This window comes from Crinia signifera, chromosome 1 (assembly GCF_055691185.1).
Source record: "Crinia signifera chromosome 1, ASM5569118v1, whole genome shotgun sequence".
Lineage (NCBI taxonomy): Eukaryota > Metazoa > Chordata > Amphibia > Anura > Myobatrachidae > Crinia > Crinia signifera.
In genome coordinates, this window is record NC_139217.1 from 246,408,102 (window position 1) to 246,433,223 (window position 25,122).

The 25,122-nt window shown below is 40.6% G+C and overlaps 1 protein-coding gene across 1 annotated transcript in view; it reads right to left on the reverse strand.

Moving 5' to 3' along the window:
• The window catches only part of ZCCHC7 (zinc finger CCHC-type containing 7), a 184,635-nt gene that overhangs the window by 43,708 nt on the left and 115,805 nt on the right, over positions 1-25,122 (reverse strand). The window contains exons 5-6 of the mRNA XM_083179778.1: positions 24,197-24,367; positions 2,683-2,718 (exon numbers count right to left, since the gene is read on the reverse strand). Coding sequence (XP_083035904.1) covers positions 2,683-2,718; positions 24,197-24,367 — 207 coding nt within the window. The remainder of the gene's footprint in view (positions 1-2,682; positions 2,719-24,196; positions 24,368-25,122) is intronic.

Below are 25,122 nucleotides of genomic sequence, written 5' to 3' on the forward strand. Positions count from 1 at the left end.
GTTTTACAAAGATATATAAATTTGTGCACATTGTTTGTGTGAGAGTGGCAACACTAACATATATTATGCACTTGTGGCTCAATGTAAATGGTATACTCAATTATAAAAGTATATGGATATATTAGTAATGATTATATATATATATATATATATATATATATATATATATATATATATATACATACATATATATGTGTGTGCAAGAAATTCATTAACCACTAGGTTTTCTCAAGATGTTACAGTAAAAGAAAAAAATGCACCTTGGAAGTTTATTTAGTAATCCCTGTTAAACTATTAATCTGTTTAAATTGCAATAAAAATAAATTGCACACCACAGAATAGATATGAAGGGGACTTCATTTTAAAATGTTTAGCACAGTTCAGTAACACACGCATATATGAATTATTTATTGTATGTCTGTACATACATATGCGTATACTGTTTAAAAACATTTGCGCACATTCCTAAAAGGTTAACAAATATTTACATACTGGAAGAACCACGATTAAAAAATAAAATACTTAATCTATATAAAAACATGTTTGATCATATTTAGGATAGTAAATTATTAAACATGATTATATTATTTTGTACAGATATTTACAATTTATTGTACAAAACTATTATTGTCTGTAGCTGCTGTTAATTAATTAAAAGTAGTAAGCAAGGGTTGGAAAAGTAATACATTTACCACATTAATGTACAGTACATAAATAAGATTCTATTGGTGGTGTTTTATATTAACTGCTATTATGGTTCATAATTCAGAACAAAAATGCACTCTCAGCAAACAAATGACCTGTATAATATTTCATCGATCATCATCATCACATTAAGAACAGTTCATCTAGTTCACTTGCATGTTGAATCAATAGGTGTCAACTGGGTGACTTCATCAGAATTTCATAAATAGATGACCAGTACTTTAGCAGAGTCATTTGTAGGCTGGGAACATGGGTTCCTAACTGCAAAATCCAGAAAATGCCTCTGTAATGCTGCAGATGGCACTCTTTCTCTTGGTTATAAAAACTCAAACTGTAGCAATTCATGTGTCAGTTTGTTTATTACAAGCATTAATCTCATATGCTACATTGTTTGTTTTGCAAAATAAGGTTGCTAAAGGTAGCATTAGTTTATTTACTGCTTAATGGTGAATAAAATGATCCTTTCTTCCAGTAGGACAACGTGGATTGTAAACTGAGAATATTATGCAAAGTCACGTACAGATTTAATAACTCCACATAGCACTCTATAATCTGTCTTGTGACAAAATCACTGTAAAATAAATTCATTAATATAAAATCTATTAAAACCACAAACTTCAAAAACCTAAGCGGATGTGTATTAATCTTTGTGTAATAAAATTGTAATAATAATTTACATGGGAAAAACAATATACATGTAGATATTTAAAAAATGCTTTTTAAACTATAGGCATACTGTCCTATTTGAAACTCAGTGACCAAATATGTGTTCATAGTCATCAAAACAAAAATGAAACTACATTTGTGGTTAAACCATTTAGTTTCTGTCTGAAACCACACAAGCTAGTAAAGTTATTTTGAAAAGACAAAAAAAAAAACAAATAAAAACAAACAGGATTTGCCATCACTTTTGGACAGGACATGTTTACACATATAGTGGTATTCAATTTTGGACGAAGGTTGCAAATAGCTGTTGCCATTGCCATCCCATCTCACAACCTTCGCCCTGCCAGCTGAATGCAAAATTTGCACAAAAATGCTTGCTAAACCATGGGGCAGCGAACACTTTTTTTTTTTGACCGTCTGCGGCACAGGGTGGCAATACCGAACAAATTAATTCGCCGGCAATTGAATTCCGCCAAACTAGTTGAAAAACTCATTTCACATGAAAAACAAAATGTTTCAAAATGTATGTTTGAAATGTGCGGCAGCACAGAAAATGATACATTACCATTCCATAAAAATAATTGTAATTTTACAAGTTTGATCAATTGTTTCATTCATGTTCAGGCAAAAGCACAAGTTCAGTTGGACTTTTGTTTGAATCACTGTTATAAATGTATAATCATAGCAGTTCTAGAGATTGGAGTGAAGCATACCATGTCTTGTACAAGGCAGGTGTAAATATCTCTAGTTTAGAATTAAACTACACAATTGATTTTTTAAGTAATCACAATTTATAGAGAAGATTTGTGCAACCTTATAACAAACAGTTGTGTCGTAAATTCTCTAGTAATAGTTGTGTTCCGTAGGGAAAACATTGTTTTTTTTTCAAGGTTAATGGTGGTGTCATCTTTCAAACTTGAAATATCTTTTATTAATATATTTTTTTTTATAAAGGAATGATAAAAGTGGTGTATCTATGAAAATATATGAATCCACATAAGCCCTGTCCATAAACAATGTAATTAAAACTTGTCACACACAAATCTAAAGTAGGTGTAAGTGGAGTGGCTGGATAAAAAAATCAACTTGTAGGGATTTGTACTAATCAGTATTTCTCAGTTTATTTTCCAAGCATAAGCAGTGACTGTATACCATAAGACCTGCTACCTACTTCATATTTCATTCCACAAAAAATGTCTTCAGTCTCTGATTATCTTTCAGCTGAGGGCACTACTACATTTCTGTGCTTGCACGTCATGGAAGAGTAAACAGTATAGTGTAAGAGAAAATAATCAAGGTGGATCTACTTACAGTTAGGTGGTACTGCCTCCATATTTCTGGGCAAGCCTGGAATATAAAAAATATTGATCAGTTAGCAGCATGAAACAAGGTGCTTTACAGCCTGTTGGTTTTGGCATAATACAGCATCTGCTGTGTCGGTCACAGGGAAAGAAGAAGCTTAAGTGAAAGGGTCTGTATTTAAGCTTCAAAAAACCTGGCTGCACTGTTTAATTGAATTTTACACTGCTTTAACACACCCTGCTCATTGTATGTAAGCCAGAAAAGCCTCTTCCTCCTCAGAACTTCTGGGAATGTTTCTTTTACTTCTTCAGCTAGTTGAATTGTAAGACTAAAGAAAATGCACCACTGTCACTTAAGAGTGAAACCAAGAACTCGTAGTAACAATGTAGTTTAGTAATGTAATTATGACATAGATACAGATATGTCCATATACATCATACTTAATTGCATTAAATTGTGTGCCACAGACTTTACAAATTAGCCACACCAAGCATCCCCCAAAGACTTATTTTCTGTATTTTATTCGCATTACTAATGCAACAAAAGTTGCAGACTAACTAATACCCCTTTCACACTGCAGAAATATTTCCGGTCCATACCGGGCTGTTGCTGAGTCGACCCGGGTCTCTGTGTGGTGTAAAAGCGACAAAAGGAAAAACCCGGGTCAAGCAAAAGAAGGGCTTTACCCAGGTCTGACCCAGGTTGCTGGGTGTAAACGGGTAACCCGGGTCAAGTGACCCAGGTGCTGTTTACACTATACAGAGAAGGCAGCGTCAGCTCCAAGCGCTGCCACCGCCCTGAGCCCTGATGACACGTCGCCACCTCGCCCCCGCATGGTGTCAGCAACCCTGCTTATCGCTGAGGGGCACTTCACCTCGCAAATGTTGGGTCGCTACCCAGGACAGACCTGGGTCCAAATCTCAGGTGCGACTCGAGATTTGCGAAGTAAAAGCGGTTTTAGTGTGCCTGGTACACTGTACATTTTTGGAAAAATAATCAAAACGGCAGATTTACGGCAATTTCTATAGGCAGGTCATTAAGAAGATCAAGATATTGTAACAATTTTTTTACATTTCATTTATAGTGTGAAGAGAAAGAGGGGTAGGAATTTTCAGAGGGAGCAGTAAGGAGAAAAGGGGGGGAAGATGAAGAGGATGAAGAGGGGGCTGAGAGATTGCAAGAAAAAAATGAGGCCACAAAAGGGGTGGCCCAAAAAGATAGTGAAGGGGGGTGGGACAGAATTGATCTAAAAGAAGAAGACTGGTAAAAATTACCTAAATGCTGGTAGACTCTAAAAAAATTGCCTAAAGGCTGGCAGACTGGAAAAAACTCCCAAAAGAAGGGCAAATGGTGGACTGGGGGCTTGGCACAAAATAGAGACAGAAGAAGCAGCTCAAGAGAGAGTGGGGAGGGTGGATAGAAGTATGGTGTTGATAGAGAAAAAAAAATAAAAGAAGTTTGAGACAATAGGAGTAACAAACTGGAGATAGAGGAAAGAGAAATGGTAATAGAGAGGATACATATTAAATGCACACATGTACAAAATAGCTAAGCACTGCAACTCTGAAAATAACCGGTCCTAGTGCCCCAACCCAACAGCATGTAGAACTCTATGTCAGGCACTCAGGACTCCACATAAATCACATATAAGGCAATATCTAAAGATATTAAAATGTCTCTCAAAGATTGACTGATATACAGATTTCACTTAGATGTGATTATTTGATGTCCTGAGTGACTGATGAGTTTTTCACCATTTTATAAAGCATCTTCCAAGGAAGGTTTAGGTGTATGAAACATTAATGTTTGACAAAAAAAAACTATTCCCCGATTTTACTAATAGTGACCATTTCAGTAAGATAGAGGTTCCCAAACGTGGTCCTCAAGGCATTCCAAAAGGTACAGGTTATTTTTTTTTACTAAAGTAATATTTATTGAGAATGCAGTATCATGAACAGATTACAAATGAATCAGAACATAGATCATACAACAGAATGTGTATACATATATATATATATATTTAAATAAAACAACAATTATAAACAAATAAACTAAGATGCTGCAAATGTGTAATCCACACACAGAAAATCAGAAGGCATTAACACCATTCAAGTAACTTATTTTAACTGTCGACGCTGCTGCAAAAGTACAATCCAGACACATGTCTTCGAAGAGATCATATAGAGGGCTCATGGGGAATATGTGGAATCCATGCAACTAGACCAAATTTTCTCAAACTAATGGGCCCTACACACATGCCGATATGTGCAGGGCTACCTAGCTATGCTAGGTCGGGCTGTGCTGCGCAGATATCGCCTAGCACACAGAGCTGACAGCCCACACACAGAGCGAGCTGTCAGCTCTGTGTGCTAAGCGAGCAGACAGCGCCAGTGTTCTCCGGTGGGAGAACACTGCCGATGCCGAGATTGATGGACACTGTCCATCAATCTCGGCCAGCGATAAAGACGCGCGGGGACGCGCACGGATGCCGATACAGCCCCCACACATACACCGATGTGAGGGCATTTGCTAAGCGACTTTGCCAAACTAAGCAAAATCGCTTAGAAAATGCCTTAATATCGGCATGTGTGTAGGCCGTATAAAGCTCAGCATCCACTATGCAGACATATCTGAGGCTACAAATCTCTTCAAAATTCCCCTGAACTCTCCCAGATATCTGATCTAACCCTGGGCTACTTTTTCACTCTATTCCCTTCAGACACATCTGATCAATTCTAAACCCCTGACAGCTTCAGATCAGATGGATCTTTTGGTGCAGCACCAAGGATTTTTTTGTCGATGGATACAAGACTCAGCCGCACATCTGATCTGAGGGAGCACAGATTTGGCCTATTTTCATCAGATCGGTCCGTCAGATCCATCTGAATCTGACGAAAACTGGCCAAATCTGACTAGTGGATGGGGGCCTTTATGAACTTGCCTTGTTTTTCATATAGAAATAGCGTCCATGGGTAATAGAGTCGTTCACCAGGGCCATTATGTGCTAGCCACAGTCTAGTAATACAAACATTTGCTAAAGCACAGATATTACTTACCATATATACTCGAGTATAAGCCTACTTTTTCAGAACATTTTTTATTCTGAAAAAGCCCCCCTCGGCTTATACTCGAGTGAGGGTCCTGCTTGAGTCAATAAGTTTTCCCAGTTTTTTTGTTGTAAAATTAGTGCCTCGGCTTATATTTGGGTCGACTTATACTCAAGTTTATTCGGTACATATTGCCACTCCAACTTCAAAAATGAGTCTGTCTTGTCACCGCTAGGATACATAGTTTGGGAGTAAGCAAAATTAAAGGGATTACAGTATTCACCAAGGTAGATTTGACTTGAGACCAGAATGTTTGTAAAGACTGACAGTCCCACAGGCGGTGCCAAAACAAGCCTTGATAAACATTACATAAACATTACATTTGGGGCAGGTATCTGATTGTCAGCCCCCAAATGTAACCAGCCTAACCGGTAAATACTTCACTTGTGATTCCGTGAGGAAACATGGAAAATGTTAAATGTTGGTAGCTCTCTCCAGGACTGGAATTGGCTATCCATGCACTAAACAGTGCAAAAGAGGGGGATATAAACCCATTTTTAGAGACTCTGGCAATCGGCTTGAGATAGAGTAATTAAACCCATTGCAAGAAATAAGAGCCAAACCTAAAGTATCTCATAACCCCTTAAAGGTAGCTCCACTCATTGGAGTCAAATGCTTTGGCTGCATCCCACAAAACTATAATGGAATTAGAGACAGTCACATGTGGAGTCTGTAGATGAGTATAAATCCAATGCAAATTAATAGAGGTGGACATACCAGGCATAAAACCAGCTTGATCTAGATGCACTATGGATGTGATAACTGCATTAAGCCTAATAGTATTTTTGCCAGAATCTTGGAATCTGTGGGATACAAAGAGATTGGTCTATATGAGTCGGGTAACTTGGGGTCCTTTCCAGACTTTGGAAGTACAATAATAATGGCTTCAGACATCGACAAAGGAAACATTTTCTGCAAATAAATCCAAGTACAAGGGAATGGCTCTTAGGAGCAAAGAAGTCAATGTGCTTTTTGTAATAGGAGCCCTGAGATGGGCATGGGCCTCGGAAGAGTGTTTAGGTAATTCAATATTAGCCATATAATGTCGGAGATCATCTCCAGAGCATTCTAAGCAAGCTTTATAAGCAATTTTATAAAAGGATAGAAAAACATTAGCAATGTCTAGGTTAGAATTGACAATAGTCAGTTAATTGCGTAACAGTAGCCAATGGATTTGTCAGAATTCTAGAAAACTTCCAGATCTATACGCTTGCAGATACACAATGTTTGCTCGAAACATTAAACTATGGAAGTTCTTGTTGGCAAGGTGAGCCAACCATGCAGATTGAGTGAAAAGCCAACGGACTTTCATAATAGATAAACCATCCCTAATATATTGCATTTCCAATTTACAAAAGTCAGACTAAGTTACTCTCTAGTTTCCTGGAAAATCATTTCAGAGCAGCAATATGCTTAATAAGCATACCATGCATAAAGGCTTCAAATGAATCCCATACTGTGAGAGAAGTGGAACCCACATTATCTACAAAGAATCCCTTCTAGTGGCACACCAGGTCAGAATTGGCCCCAAGCTGGAGTAACCATGACAGGTGAAGCTTCCAAAATGACTGTCTCCTCTGGCTCTCTGCATTGAGTGACATTATCAGAGGTGAATGGTCTGAAACCCCTTAGCCTCGTTTTGGACTTTAGTCATTTTAGAAAGGAGAATAGGTAACAGCAAAGCCAAATCTAACCATGAGAAGGAACTTGGAAAAGCATGAAAACTCTTTCATTGCAGGATGGCGAATTCTCTATGCCTCGACCCAACCCATACTGTTTGAAAACTTTGAGGGGCCACCACCCACCGGGGGCAGAGCAGATGATCTCCATTTGCCCAAAGAGGCATCCATAACGTTATAGAAGTCTCCCATACAGATAATAGGATTATAAGGGAATAAAGCTATAAAAGCAGAAGCTTTCTTCAAAACTTCAAAAGGAATGGGAGGGGGTATAGAGACTGCTAAAATAAAATAGGGTTGAGAATATAATTTGCAATCAATGAAAACATATCTACCATATGGATCAGTTTTAACCAATATCAGCTCAAATTGTAACGTTTTCTTGATCAAGACTGATACACCTCTAGAGTGTGTGGCGTGGTATGCCCAGACAACCCAGGATGGGTTTCACTAAAACATATTACTTCTGGATCATATTTCTTAACAAGCTTCAACACTAAGGAACGTTTCACCTTAACATTAATTCCATGGACGATCCACACCAGGAGCTTTAAAGAAAACATAGGTATAACTGTACAGCATATCCCTAACCAAAATAAACTCTAAAAACCCAAATTATATACTAAATAATCACTACCAAATAGTAGACCATAAATGAGGCAATGAATAACCTTAAACCACCAATGCAGGGTGGTTCCCCAGTAACAGAATATGCAGAACCGCCCCACATATATCAATATTAAATATAAAACACAGCATATCTCACACAAACACACGCAAAAAAACCACATTACGTTTAGACAGAAATAATTCGAAAGTATAATAGCGTTCAAATATAAACCAGGCAGGGAATTAATCAACAAATCTCACATTGTTCCTATGCAGTCTAGTCTCTATATCAAGTTTAGTTTGTATTGTGGAGACTTGCTTGAAACAGAAAGGAGACATTTTGTTTAAAAGGGACCAAAGGAGTCTTCTATGGTTAATGCAACAACCCTCTTACGGATACGTTCCACATCTTGTCTCAGAAGAGACAGATCACACGGATTGCATCAGTTTTATCAGATAAGCATTTTTTGCTGCCAGCAATTGCATCCAAAACCTGTTGAAAGGAAGATTGCGATAAAGATGGAGGAGAGTCAGAATCTTGAATAGGTGGACAGATACTTAGGAGCATCCTGTCCAACAACAGAAGGAGCAGCTTGTCACATAGATGTTTGGGCAAACTTATCTAGTTTAGCTGAAGCGGATCTATGGTTATTCTTCACCATTGTATAGGAGGGAGTCTGCATAGTACACAAAAGAAAATATGAAGCTGGGTGATAAAGTAGTAAATGTATAGGCTTAATCTGTAACCAGGAAAAAAAATTACTAATAAGAGAGAGTCACCTCCCACACATTCTAATAGAAAAAATGTTTGTAGCGAATGGAAGTATACAGGTAGGCCTGAGGATGGTAGGTGGGCAACAGAGGCCACAAATCACAACAGTATGTGTGCTCTGCAAAACGAATGCTCAGCAGGGGAAGTGATCTCCAAAGATGGCCACCAGGGAAGAGGCCACTCCTCAAACACATAAACCCAACAGTATATGGAGCTGCACTGCAAGAGGGAGGCCAGCAGAAACACATGGATAGGCGTCAGGGTCCACAGAGAGTACAGGACACGGAGATCAGGTCAGAGTACAGATCATTGAGAAGCATGTATATGCCTAAAACCTGAACCATTGGGGTACCATGAGGACAATGTTTGGGAACTTATGTAGAAAGAGAACAATGCTAGTACTCTACAGTGCACGCAATGGGCAAGAATATTACTGCAGTATCTGTGCTCTCATAGAAGGCTTCGGGGTTCATTATTCACATGTCCCAGCAGCCTTCTCTCCTTAATGTTCTTACTTTACCTTCTTCCATTAGTCATCAGTAATATAGGCAAGTGTTTATATGCACTGATCATTTTCCCTCCCGATAAGTACTGTACTTTTCATCCCCTTGCCTAACCAAGCATCTCTGACCCTGCCTCCACATGAGTGCCTCTGCCTCATATTTCCCCATGTTCACCTATCATATCCTCTCCCCATATGTACCACTGCCTCTGCCACCCCTCCCCATGTGCACATATAATCCCTACATAAGTACCTCTGTCTCCTACCTCACACACACACACACACACACATATATTCCATAATATGTCTGTAATCCATGACTAATTAAACCAGTTGAAATGTAGGCTTGAATTTATAACAGCAATTGTATGATGCTTTGGCGTAGACAAATGAAACACTTTGAGCTGCAAATTTGCTATACTGCAAGTCTGAAGATTACCAATAGCCTGTGGATTCTACTCTCACTTTTACTGTTCTACAACAAAACTAAATACATAGATACTATAAGAAATCTTTGTACTGTGTACTGTATGATGCCGTGACCATTTCATTTAAAATATAATGCTACATATAGTATTGCAGTTGTATTCTTATGGCGAACATATCACATAATTGTGGGCATGCCGACAGGGTTCTTATTAATGAGTTTTTTGACTTTTGGAAACAGCAGAAATGAAAGCTGGCAGCACGCTTTAATCCTCTGTACCCACAAATGATGTAATTAATTTAATAGCTGGGGAATACATCGAACATCCCAGTGATCAAGATACTGGTGGTCATAAGACCAACCCCCTGCATCCTAATAATGGAAATCTCTACAAGAGTAGCAACGGTACTCTAAAAGTTGTTTCACACACACACACACACACACACACACACACACACACACACACACACACACCGGTTTTGTTACCGGAAGGCATAAATCCGGACACACTATGGCCAGTATTCAATGGCCGGGCTGGCGGCTGGCAGCGAATCCTGTGTAGGATTCGCTGCACTTTCGCCACAATTCTCCCTTCAGAGAGATTCGCCCAGCAGCCTCCCGTCCTCCCTATTCAACGCGTCAGGGGCTCTCTGCCCCTGACGGCGATAATCACTCTCTGGGGCGAATAGTGCAGGGCTCTCTCCCCTGCTGCTGCGGCTACACTGCCACTGCAGGGGATTGAGCAGAGTCCCGGCGGGGGAGCGCGCTGATACTGCCAGGAGCCCCCGCACAGCATGAGGATGGGGACGGCTCAAGCAGCAGTGGCAGACCTCCGGCTCCAGCAGTCCCAGCACTGACATCTGCTATCACCGCGCTGGGGCTGCCTGAGACGGAGGTCTGCTACTGCTGCTGGATCTGTCTCTACGTCAGCTGAGGCAGGTCTGTGGGGTCGGGGAACAGAGCGGGCGGGGTGTACTGATGAGCAGTATCTTCACCCCTTTCCCCTCCGCTGCCTGTCAGCTCATGTACCCTCCTCTTGCCTGCATGTCCCCCGCATCCCCTCCCCCCCACCACCACAATCAGCGCAGCAACACACGTGTCCCACCTGTGGGGGTGTCCAGTCACTTTGTGGGGGTGAAGAAGGGCTCGCAGGGTGCTGGCAGGGTGCTGGGATCGGAGCCGCTGCACTGACTGGTCCCGATCAGTGCAGTGAATATATGAATATTAATGAGCGGCTCCGGCTCCCGGCCCCCTGCTGGCGAATGTGTAAAAAAAAAAATATTGTTTAAAAAAAAAAAATATATATTAAAAATATATTCATGTGCTGCACGTATATGAATAAAAATAGCATGCCCTTTCATAGGAAAAATATTCTGATTTTTTAACACAAAAAAAAAAAATTAAAAACGCTTTAATTTAAAAGATCACATTACAGTTCACCTAAAAAAGCTGCCGAATGCTAAACGGAGAATCATGGCGAAAATCAATGGAGAAAGCAGTTCTCCATTTGAGCATTGAATACACTGTCGGCGAATTCCACTAAAAACCCCATTGAAAATCACAGGCGAATTGTGGAGAATCATTTACGGCGAATCGGCAGACATTCGCTGTTCATTTGTGGCGAATTGCCTCCATTGAATATGGCGAATTGTTTTTTTGTGACAGAAAATTCGCCGTTAACCCTGCGAATTGCCAGATTCACTGAAAAAAAACGGCGAATCTGAGGCAATGAATACTGGCCTTTGTCTGGCTTTTTGCTTGGCAGTTGTTGCTTTCACATGCACCGGTTCCAGTGCTGTGTAAAATTTGAGGGTGGAAACTAAAGTGACGTCAGTTTTGTGGCAGTGGAGAGCTAAAACTGCACACCAACTGACCAGTGTGTGTTAAAGGCCACCATCGCCCTCAGCGCACACTGATCATTCAGGGTGGGACGACCACGGCATGGCAGCCGTCCTCTGCAGTAGTAAGATTCGGGAGGAGCTGGAGCATGTGAAAGGGGCCTTCTTATCTCCCCTATCCCTCTCTTGTAGCAGCAATCCACACCCACAGCTGGACCCTAACCCTCCCCACTAGTGCCTTACCCCATTGCCTACAGTGAACCCTCCCTGCTCTGCAGTCTAACCTTAACCCCCATTCTAAGTTTGTAAACCCCCCCCTGCAGCCAAACCCTAACCTTTCCCACCCCTAACTCTAAGTACACCACCCACTAGAGCCTAAACCCAACTCTCCCTTTCTCAGCCACACAGTGCATACTCACCCTACAGGTTGCCTGTCTTCTAACGTCCCTCGGCGTCCTCTCCTTGATGCTGGTGATGTGCATTAACCACGCTTCCAGGTTTCCCCACAGTACCTCAGGGCTTCACATTGCATCAACAACAAGTCTCCTCTTGTTGTTAGGGAGTCGAACGCACTTCACCCGGCAAAGGTCACAGCCAGGGATGTGTGGGGTCTCGCGATACTGCCTGTCCCACAACAGCAATGAAGCACTGAGGCACTGTTGGGAACCCACGAAGCGTGGTTAATGCACATCACCAGAATCAAGAAAAGGACGCCGAGGGACAGAGACAGAAGAAGACAGGTGAGAGTGCACCGCGGGTAGGACAGGATGCCAGCCTCCCGTGACACTGGCCTGCTTTTTCTTCAAACCAAGGAACTTTGACTTTTGTTTATGACACTGCCCCAAATTCCCACATTTACCTTGCCCAGGACACTTGCACGCTGACTCATTTTTAATTGATCCATTCTGGCATTGTGACCAATAAAAATATTATTTGCTATCTACTTAGCACTGATTCATTACATAAGGACTTGTTATACTGCCAAATATACACTAGTATATACCAGTTCTAGTGCACTCCTCTGCATAGCCACATATTATTTATTCTCTGACTGCACGTTACTATTACTCTATTTAATTTTGATACTTATAGATTTAAACAATATCCATTGGCACGAGTATAACAAAACTTACAGTACTAACCAGTCTGCCAAAATGACGGAACATCACAACAGTAAAATCAGCGCAATCTAATGGCTGCCAGTGTGTACAGCAAACAAATTTCCCCCACATAGGCGAGGAGCACTATTAGCCTATTATTATATGGAATAATTTATAGCGACCTATTTAATTACAGAGTTGTATGCATATTATTCGTATACCAACAATACACAGAGGTGTCAGTTGCATTAATATAAGTTGTCAAATTTTCTAGGTGAATGTGTATTTATTAGAAGAAGTCAACATGTCGCCACTGTTTTTTGGGCAATTTTTCATAGTTTAATCAATACTCTGGGCCCGATGTATCAAGCTTCAGAAAATGATAAAATGGAGAGTGATAAATAGCCAGCCAATTAGCTCCTAACTATAATGTTATAGGCTGGGTTTGAAAAATGACAGGTAGGAGCTGATTGCTTGGCTGTTTATCACTCTCCAAATGTATCCCTTTTTGAAGCTTGATACATCTGGGCCTCTGTGTGATATAACTAAAGCATGATATAGTATTTAAGGGTAATATTGCGGCCTCTAACCAAATGATGATCTGACATTGCTATTGAATGCTTCAAATTCTGAAGCATTAAATAAATGATCAGTATGTTTTTCACAAGTTCCAGCTACTGTATTGTCAGGAAAGAGTGACATGTTTTAACTGACTCTTACATATATTCTGACAATATCTGGTTACATCATAAAATAGAAAACAAGTGTTGGTACTCTTTACCTAGAACGGCGCCCGTCGCGGGCATCGCGGGTACATTTATGTGTGGCCGCGACGCGACCGACGCGATGCCCGCGATTTCCCATTGAAACCCATGTTAAACATGGAAATCGTGTCGGTCGCGTCGCGGCCGGCCATAAATGTACCCGCGATGCTCGCGACGCGATGCTCCCGATTTCCCATAGGAATCAATGTTAAAAGGCGCGATGGACCCGATTTTACTGTTAAATGGCTCAATCCACCCGATTTGGCCATAGGAATCAATGTTAAATGGGCCACAGAGCCCATTAACCCTTAAATGCCCCCCAAAATTTTTAACGCCACCCCACGATCCACGCCAACCCGAAGCGTGGCGAGCGCAGCGAGCCCGCGAGGGCCGGCGGTACGCGTCCTCCGACCTTTTCATGCCCTACTATCCACTAGGGCGTGGTGTGAGAATATAATAGTGTGGCGAGCGCAGCGAGCCACCGAGCCCGAAGCGTGGCGAGCGCAGCGAGCCCCGCGAGGGGACGCGGATACCTTCACAGTTATGCGCGTCCCCTCGCGGGCTTCACAGGTGTCCGTGGCGACGCGGACACCTGTGAAGCCCGCGAGGGGACGCGTCTACCTGTGAAGGTATCTGCGTCCGCTCGCCACGCTTCGGGCTCGGTGGCTCGCTGCGCTCGCCACACTATTATATTCTCACACCACGCCCTAGTGGATAGTAGGGCATGAAAAGGTCGGAGGACGCGTACCGCCGCCCCTCGCGGGCTCGCTGCGCTCGCCACGCTTCGGGTTGGCGTGGATCGTGGGGTGGCGTTAAAAATTTGGGGGGGCATTTAAGGGTTAATTTGGCCTATTTGGCCCCAAATCGGGTCCATTGAGGCATTTAATAGTAAAATCGCGGTCAATCTGCCGTTTTAACATTGTTCCCTATGGGAAAATCGCGGTGATCGCGATTTTTACCCCCGACGCCCGCGATTTCAATCGCGGGCGCCGTTCTAGGTAAAGAGTACCCAAGTGTTCTTCTATTGAGAAAAGAGCAGTATACGAGAGATCAAGAATTTATCTCACATGGAAATAAAGATAAGACACTTCCATGAAAACACACTAAGATCAGGACACCATAATATTAGGCACCCAGAGACGATGTAAACCTTGAATGAGCTGCACACTTCTACCATTTCCAATGGTTTGAATGCAGGGAATCGTATCATTTCCGCTTTAGTTATGGTTAGTTTTCGATTACCCATACAGTTACAGAATAATATGGTTGAAAAATCACAATTACGGATATGCTGTACGCTGGCAAAATGCCACCCTACCGCCTGACCTTTTTTATGTGTGGATAAGCTAGCTACAGGGGATACAAATGTTTGGATTGATAGCCATAATTTATTACTATAGTCTTTGTAACCATTTGTTTGCAATATTGTCAACTAGAATGTAGTTAAAGTGACTCAGTGGGTAGGGATATGTGGGAAATGAATAACTTTCAAATTAGAGATGTAATCCAGACATCCGATCATGATAGCAAATTAGTCATCTTAAAACTCAACTCTTCATTTTGACTTGTGTTGCAGAATAACAGTAGCTGGGATAGGCTTGTGTACTCAGATACACATGATTATGTTCCAAGACAACTATCTATACAGATATATATATATAGAGAGATTTTAACCGTGTGTACACGGATCGAGAAATTGAATGGTTCATGGTTTAAAATGAAACCTGATATACAACAACATTTTTTATTGAGTTTCAAACTGGCCTCCTAATTGGTAATTCATTGCAACCATAAAGGAAATAAGGTCACTATATACCAAGTGACTACTACACAACATATATCAACTGTGTATGTGTTTATACATATCCACTGTGTATGAATTAATTTTAACTGATGTAATGGTATTTTTATGTGTGTTTGTTTTTTAATAAATTATTCATTTATCTTGTGCACCTTTGAGCGCCCCACGTTTTTTTTCTCTTCTTAAACTATATATACAGCACATAAAGGACACCTATATCACTACAGATAGAGAATAGAACATTTTTGCATTGTTTGTATCAGCATTAATAAGGAAGCCCACACACATTTTTGTTTCTGAATAAAATAGAATACTAATGCTGGGTACACACCAGAATGATTTGGTCTCAATTCCCCCAATTACGACCTATTATAATTAAATTGGGCATGTTTATTTATTTATTTATTAACAGTTTCTTATATAGCGCAGCATATTCCGTTGCGCTTTACAATAGCAGACAGTGATACAACAAAACAGGGTATTTACAGACAGTCAAAATGTAGGAGGGCCCTGCTCGCAAGCTTGTGGCATGTTTTAGATCCGATGCGCATCCCCGGTGGTCATTTGGTCGTTTTACAGATTCTAGCTGCTGCACGCACGCCCCTGGCGGTAGCCGGCTGCTGGCAGGGGCTGGCGATAGAATTGCCAGCCCCTGCATAGATGTACCCAGCTTCATCTGTACCATGTACTTTTACTACATTGTCTTATACTATAAGTAATTGTTTTCTTGCTTTGCTCAATTGATTATGTACTTTATAAGGAGTTGCAGAACCTTTGTGGTGCCAATTAAAGAAAGGATAACAATAACAGCCATCCTGTTGCGGTTAGGACATTTGATGTAATTTGGGGAGGGAATGAGGGGGAAGAAATTGTGAGGTATTCCCCTCTCCCAAGAAAGAAAGGATACCAGTGATAGTAAAGTTACTCCTTGGGCAACTGTGCTATTGCAAACACTGCCTTGATTCACCAGGATGTAACTTACCTGTTCTAGTATGTGAAGTAGTAAAAGAGAATATATAAATCTTATCTTTTAAGATAGAATTATTTCCATTGTAAATCTACTAAAATGATCAATAAATCATATGTCCAGTGCTGTCTTATACTTCTGTATTATATGTACATGTACTACTTTGGATAGGAAAGGTTATATTGCTTGACCAAGAATAAAAATGCTTATCTATGAATTAGATAAGCACTTTTCTAAAGCTAATGGAAATAGCATCACTGAAGATAAGAAAAAAACAGAATTGTTCAATAGATTTTTCTCATCAGTTATTACTAGGGAGGAACGGTCAGTACAATCTACAGGCACCACAAAAGGGACGAGCCTGTTAGAATTACAGTAGGTAAACATAGATTTCACCTCAGAGGAGATCCTCAAGAGGCTTTGCAAAGTTAAAACATTCAAATCACTAGGTCCAGATGGGATCCATCCCAAAGTTATAATATAATTAAGGGAGGAGGTAGCTAAGCTTTTGCATTATATTTTTGAAAAATCTTTTTCTTTTGGTATAGTACCTAAGGACTGGAAAATTGCATAAGTTGTACCGATATTTAAAAAATGGAAAGAGAGATGACCTAGTGGGCTTCAGATCTGTGAGCTTAACATCAATTGACGGGAAATTATTTGAGGGAATTTTAAGAAATGGAATCCAGGAACACCTAGAGGCTAATAAAAAAAATCAGTAGTAACTAGCATGGGTTTGTAAAAAAATAATTCTAACTAACCTAATAAGTTTTTATGAGGAATTGAGCCTGAACCTGGACACTGGCAATACTGTAGACGTGGTATACCTGGAATCTGATAAGATGTTTGACACTGTGCCACAGAAGAGATTGATTAATAAAATGGAGGAATTGTGAACCGTGGATACAATTTGTAACTGGGTAAGAAACTGGTTGCAGAATAGAGAACAGAGAGTGGTTGTAATTGGTGCATTCTCAAGCCGGATACCAGTACTAAGTGGGGTACCAAAGGGCTTGGTGCTAGGGCCTCTTCTGTTTAACATATTCATTAATAACCAGATGAAATACTAAGCAGAGCATTCACCTTTTTACAGACGACACAAATCTGTTGAGGGTGATTAGAAAGATCAAGGATGTATCCATGCTACAGATGGATTTAAATAATTAGAAAAGTGGCAAGACAAATGGAAAATGAGGTTCAATATAGATAAATGTAAGGTAATGCATCTCAGGAGGCAGAATCTGGGGGCAAGGAATAACCTAAATGGGGTAGAATTAGAGAAATCAGAATTGGAAAAGGACCTAGGAGTCCTAATTGATAATAAACTAGGGTGAAAGGAACAGCAAGGAAGGCAAACGGAATACTAGCCTGTATTAAAAGGGGTATGGAAACTAAGACCGAAAATGTAATCATACTACTTTACAAGGCACTGGTTAGACCGCATCTTTAATTTGGAGTGCAATTCTACAAAAAGGACATGGCAGAACTGGAAAAAATTCATAGAAGGAATACCAAGTCAATAAAAGGGATGAAGTCTTTAAGCTACAAGGATAGATTAGCCAAATTAGGAATGTTTACGTTGGAAAAGAGAAGATTAAGAGGAGACATGCTCAACAGGTACAAATATATCAGGGGACAATATAATGAACAATCAGGCACCCTCTTTATTTTGAGGTCAGAGACTAGTACACATGGGCATGCATTCAGACTAGAGGAAAAAAGATTCCATACCCTTAAAAGAAAAGGCTTTTTTTTTCAGTTAGGGCAGGCAGTCTGGAACGCTCTCCCAGAAGTGGTGGTGGAAGTTGAGACACATTGAACACATTAAGAATAAGGTTAGCTAAACATTTAATGGAAAAAAAAAACATTCAGGGGTACAACCTATAACCATTAATTAGTCAATGTTAAAACAAAGTGAATATTTCAAAGAGGGGATGACAAATCTAGCTCAAAGTTCTAACTTGATACGTCTTTTTTGAACCTCAACTATTATTAATATGCAGACCAAGGGAGGTATTCAATTGCGGCCGCTATTTCCAACAGGGGAAATAGCAGCCCCAGCCTATATACAATGATGCGGTTTCCAACAGAATTGAAGGTAGATTATGACAACACAGATCCAACTTTAAAATAAGGATTGTCAAATTCACAGCCATTTTTGCCGACAAGCCCCTTTTCCAATTGTCTATTTACAGTTGAACTGAGTGAAAATGGCCCAGTCAGATGGACAGTCATAATCTTGGATTGAATACCCCCCAAACCTCCTAACATTTCCTAAATGAGAAAAGCAACAAGGAACATCTATGCCTAAAAGTGGGCGTAATGGTGGACGAGTGATACCTCACACCATTACAAATTGGGAAGTGGGACTGTCAGGGTTAAATATAACAGCTATGTGGTATGAAAAACAACAAAAGCCCTTAATGGACATGTTAATAAGTAAAATACTTGCATTCTTTTTCCATGTCATACCTTAAGAGAAAAAATATGAGTAATAGTAGTAATTGTGCTTTATCCCACAGCAAGTTCTATGTGAAATATTTCCTCTGCAAATAAAATGTTAAGTTGAAGAGTTACGTAAACAGGTGCACAGGTAGTAGAATTAATTATTAAATAACCTATAGCAACCTGGTGGTTGCCTAATATTTTTGGAATTGCACTAAAAAAATTATAGCATTTCTTACTACAGATTGTAGCACTTTTTCCCATGGACCTGTGACCCTTTTCATGAATGCTCCATAATATTTATCTAGTCCACATCTTTAGGTGTATCCAAAGTTTTGTGGAAATGTTCCTTTATCTAGTTGTGTGTATAGTGTAGCTGTACACTTTGTTTTAATGAATTGTTCATTGTTCTGACAGACAAGAAATTGTTACATATGATTTGGGTGTACCACCTTCATGGATGAAGAAACTCTACTATAGAGTTCTTACGTGTCAGCAAAAAGGCCCAAAACTGATCTTTTTTTTATCATAAAGCCTGCCTACTGTATAGTCAGCATATATTGCATGCATGTTTAACACTGCATGCAAGCTGGATGCTATAATTAAGTGAGGAATTACTAAAAAATGGATTTAAATTCACAACCCCTTAAAATGTTTTACTGAAAAACTAAGAAACACAGAAAATAAGGTGGTTTGGTGCTAATAAAATAGTATCATGCAAGAAACTGCCACATCAGAAAAAGAAAAAAGGATTTAAAGATGCATTTTCTGCACCCATATTGAATTTTATCTACTGCTAATTATTGTTTTATGAGTTAAAAACAGCTTAGTGCATCTGTTGTTTAATTCCCACTTCCCCATTCTCAAATGTGAACATCAAAGAAAATAAAACACTCAATCTTAAACAGCCCCTGACAGCAGACCGAGACTCAAGTGCTCAAAAGGCAGGGCCCTTGCCACCAGTTCTCGTATTTCCACAACAGTGAGCAAACACAAAAACACCACTAAGCGGCCTTGCCTCCTTTTCAGCTCCTCTTGGCCAGTTGTCTGCCTTGTACCAAAGAGAACTCTTGTACACAACCCTTCTGGGAACACAGCACTGGAGAAAGGATTAGCTGCACTAACATGCTAGTATTTGAAAAAAAAAAAAAAGTAAAGAGGGGGAAGATCAAAAAAAAATATCTACTACAGTATTTGATATATGAATAACCAAAATGTATGCATTGACAAGAGACTCAGAACAAGCCTGTGTGCTCCCTGGGAGAAAATGTTGCTGTGATGAGTGACAGGGCTTTCAGAAAATATGTTCACAATCACAGACAGGGAAGGCCATGACCTAGATCGTTTAAGAGCTTGTCTTGTCAAATTATCAAAAGCTCCTTCCTTTTCTGAATAAAAAGGGTGACATAAGTGAGTGTCAGGAAGCTGTGGGCTGACAAGCCAAGCATACAATAACAGGACGTCACATACTTGGCAAAACACCGCCACTGCTGGCGGCAAATCTTAATGAGAGCGCGGCTGGCCCAGGAGACTCGAGTCCCTGCTGGCACAGCAACTCATCTCGCAGAGAAAATCCTTCAGCTCCCAGTCAGTTATGCTCTGACACGATGCCTACAATTACTAAACACAACTTTTTAACGGAATCCTCTGGTGCTTTGTCAAAGCTGCTTGCTGTTACAGTCTTCCCATTACAAGACTGTGCTATAAAACAAAGGCTTTAATAACACTTGCAATATTCAAAACACTTCACCATAAGGAAAAGACAGAGCCACAAATTAGCTTTTGGTGTCATGTTATATAAAAGTTTCAATGTGGAGGTTAAAGGTCAAGAAGGAGAATTATCTGAAAGACTAAACACGCAAGACTCTTCCACGCAATTTCACTTTAAGTCAATAAAAAAAAAATACTGTAATACAGTACTGTTGCCTTGTATGAATATCATAGAAAACTATGTGTATGTTGCCTGACAAAATGAAATTTCATAAGGCCTTAAAAAAAATAAAAAAAAGAGCATACAGTTGTATTCGCAACTAGACAAATAATTCGATTTGGTCATCCACCCCCTAAAATGCTCAAATACTCAATCTATACAGGAAAAAAATGAAATCCCACACTTCAATTTAAATCATATTTAGAGATATATAATAATATAGTAAATAATAGAATAAAAAATACCCAGATGTCAGATATTTTGTATAAAATTGTACCAATAGTACAAACTGAAATATTACAAAACATAAGAGGCCATTGCAGATGCCAAGAATGATACAAGTATATCCTCGTTCAATATGATTTAACATGCTTATTTACACAGATCGCATCTGACATTCATAAGATATAACTTACTCCAGGATAAGGGTTTGGCAGGTACATTCATAATTGACAAACCAGTCAGGACTAATTATATTGATATTGATTACATTTCTGAACTTTCAAACTGGTGAGTCCTTCTCCACCGAGGAATGTTATCATGCCAGTCTTTTAAATCAATTCTTGTTTATGAATTTTAAACTTTAAAACTATGATGGGGATTTTGGTTGGCTTGCTAAGCATCGGGATGTGTCTGCCCCCCCGCAATGGTCCCCACATCCACGTCGCTTTGCGAATGGATGTTTTGCGTAACATCCATTCGCAGGGTAGCATACTGAGGCAAAATCCTTCTATGTCCGCCAACTATCGAATAATTGCTCCCATGCTGGCAAATCTAATTCAGAGTTAGACTTGCGGCACCCGGTCTGAGAATGGGGGCAGGGGGCTGACATCCTGTGACCAGCAGCTGCGTTCCCATGGGGACGGCCAGCATTTTCATGGGTACGCCCAGGAAACGCTGGACATCCCCATGTGTACGCCCCTTGCCCGCCGAGATCCCCTTCCTGTGCGAGCGCCACAGTGACTATGCAAGTCACTGAATGCACCCGCACAGAAGCACTGCACATGCATAAATGAGAATATGCGCATGTGCAGGGTAGAAACATCAGTCCCCGATGCAAACACGTCGGGGACCAAAACAATTAGAACCAGGATCTATGTAGCTTTCATGTTTCCGACATGTGCATTTTCCTGTATATATACATGTGAAAGGGGAGGAGATACAATCACACTTTATACATATTAAATAAACATAATACTTCAATAATGCAGCATAAAAGGAAGCTAATTCATCAATTCGAACGGCGCCCAGATTTTCTACGTAGAGAAATCGCATGGGCCATTTTAGTGCCGTGCGATGCGATTTTTTTATGTAAATTATTCACTGCTCTGTGTGCCCCAGGGGATCGCATGCGATTTTATAGGGCGTGCAATGCCATTACATTAGCTATACAATGATATAATTGTATGACATACAATGATGTTTTACTCCCCCCTCCCCTCCCCCACTATCCACGCCACCCCGAAGCTTGGCGAGCTCCGCGGAACGCGTCCTCCGACGTTTTCATACCCCCGCTATCCACGTTGGCGTGGAGTTGATTTTACGTAGTGTGGCGAGCGCAGCAAGCCGCCGAGCCCGAAGCGTGGCGAGCACAGCGAGCCCCGCAGATAACTTTACATGTATTCCGCGTCCCCTCGCCACGCTTCGGGCTCAGTGGCTCGCTGCACTCGCCACACTAAATAAAATCAACTCTCCGCCGACATAGATAGTGGGGGTATGAAAAAAGTCGTTGGACATGTACTGCCGCCACTCGCCACGCTTCGGGGTGGCGTGGATAGTGGGGGGGGGGGGAGCATAAAACCTAATTTTATGACGTACAATCATATTATTGTATACCTAATATTACATGAAAAAATTGCATCGCATCGCACGGCACTAAAATGGCCCATGCAATGCGATTTCCCTACGCAGAATACCCCACTAAGCAAATAGCTTAGTGGGTGCCGTTCTAGGAAACAAATACCATCAATTCACAGTGGTGGTTGTCAGAAAAACAGAAAGGTTCTAGGTGTGCCACCGTTTACCCAAGGTGGCAAATAATAAAATCAATTTCATATAATATGGGTTTGTTTTTTTTAGTAAGGCAAGTCAATGCTGACAATATGGTAACTAATTTTCCTTATGTATTTTCTTATAAGGAATATTTAAATACTATATTGTATTAAATTTTGGATTGATCACATCTATAAAATTTATTGTGTTTTTCAATGTTAATAAATGTATGTAACACTATTTCTTAATTCCTTTCTAAAGTTTTAACAAGGTAGTGTTTATTTTTTCAGAGCACAGCAGGAATATTTGTCATGCTCTAATACGTGTTACAAACAATGGTGGCTCCTATCCTTTTGAGTAAAGAGGACTTCCTATATGCTGCACTGCACTGCACTGCAGTATGGATGCATGAAGGCATCTGCTAAGAAAGGCTCAGGGAGGACAGGAACCTTTCGTGGAGCAGAAGGGTATATAGAATGAACCTGACATGCACCAGGACTGCTGCAAACACCAATTGTAGCCCCAACAAGCCAAGTAGGTCTGCTGGACAGGCAGGGCAATGGCTTCCCGTTGAAAGCTCTCACCATCTCCTGGTATCGTATGTCCAGGGTATGACAGCAGATAGCTGTTCCAATGCCACTGAGGGTGGCAGATGTTACTGGGGAATCTGGAGTAAAATCTGCCACTGGTACTGATAAAGGCCCTCCCTGTTGCACGTTCCATGCTACCTGTGCTGCTTTGTTTTTTTCTCCAATACCCGTTCAGCAACTCTGATACCCTTACGTTGGGTACAGACTATTCAAGTATCATCTGTCTTTCCCTTCTTGCAACCTTCCACCACTTTCTCTACAAGATACACTGAATTGCCCTAACCTCGTCCAGCATCCTCATCCTACCTAGTCTGCCGGTTTTTCAGATGTGTTGTTCCTAGTTAAGTCAGTTTACTTATGATACACTAAATACTTTGTCACTATGTATATGCACTGCATGGCCCCACAGACATTTTGTGGGGTCTTAAAAATAAAAGAAGATAATAATAACAACTGTGATAATTTTCATGTGCTGTAACTCATTTCACCAGCATGTGTATTTGCAATAAAAGCCTCTATTTCAGGGGTGGACAACAGGTCTATTGCAATCAATTGGCAAGGTGTTTTACTCTTGAAGTTTTTATCTATGTAGGGCAATGTGGGGTGCAATGTATAATTTTGGGTGAGACAGTCCCCTACACCACACTCACTTTTTTTACACCATGTTTCTGGGGCACTCTAATGTCCTGCCTAGGTAGATCATGAAAGCCATTCAGCTTGCAAAGTAGATCACCAACACCAAAAGTCTTGTCATCCATGCTCTATACCAGGCATGGCCAAACTGTGGTCCTCCAGCTTCTGTGAAACAACACATCCCAGCATGCCTTGCCATAGCTTTAGCATTCCCTAACCGAAAAATTGTTGCAAGGCACAATGGGACTTGAAGTGTCACAACAGCTGGAGGGCCATAATTTAGCCATGCTTGCCCTGTACACATTAATTCACAATAAAATATTGGGCAAAAAAAAGTAGTGATATTACGACAAATTTACATACTTACATCAGCATAGTGACCAGTCATAGAACAACGATGACAATTCTTGTGCCTGTGGGGTCGGTCTGTACAATCTGGATAGAAATGTCCAGGCAAGAAGCAGTTTGAACAGTATGGGGCCCGGCAGGAGTACTGCAAATGACCACGCTTACCACAAAGGCAACAAGCAGGCAATTTCTTAAAGTAAAAATAAAACAAATAAAAAATGAATCATTAAAACAATGAGAAAAGCTAGCAACATTTCATAGTTACACTCTATAAATAATATTTTCAAAGAAGTCATTCTTGCTGCTTTCACATTACAAACCTGCTTTCAACCCGTTTTTGTAAACGTTTCTTAAAAAGGGTCTAAAGCCAGTTCACATTGCATGTTGTAACTGGTATATTACCATTTCAATACCGTTTTTGTACCAGTCACATTCAACCCCTTTCACCCATAGAAAATAGTGGATATCATTTTAAAGGGCGTGGACGTTTTATCAACCATACTTAGGTCGACAGGAGGCAAGGTCGACAGGGCTCTAGATCGACATGGGTGAAGGTCAACAGGTGTCTAGGTCGACATGGGACAAGGTCAACATGGGTTAGGTCGACATGGGTTTTTTTCTGTTTTTTTTACCTGACTGTCGACACAGTCGACATGGACACAGTTGGAAATGAATCGCAGCCCCTCGCTGCGCTCAGCACACTATTTTATTCTCCCACCATGCCCTAGTGGATGGTAGGGCATGAAATACTGCCTGTCGGCACATGTTGGCTCAAAAACAGTGAAAAAACCCATGACGACCTGTCGACCTAACCCATGTCGACCTAACGCATGTGTCGACCTAAACCCATGTTGACCTTGTCCCATGTCTACCTAGACACCTGTCGACCTTCACCCATGTCGACATAGAACCCTGTCGACCTAGACACCTGTCAACCTTCCAGCA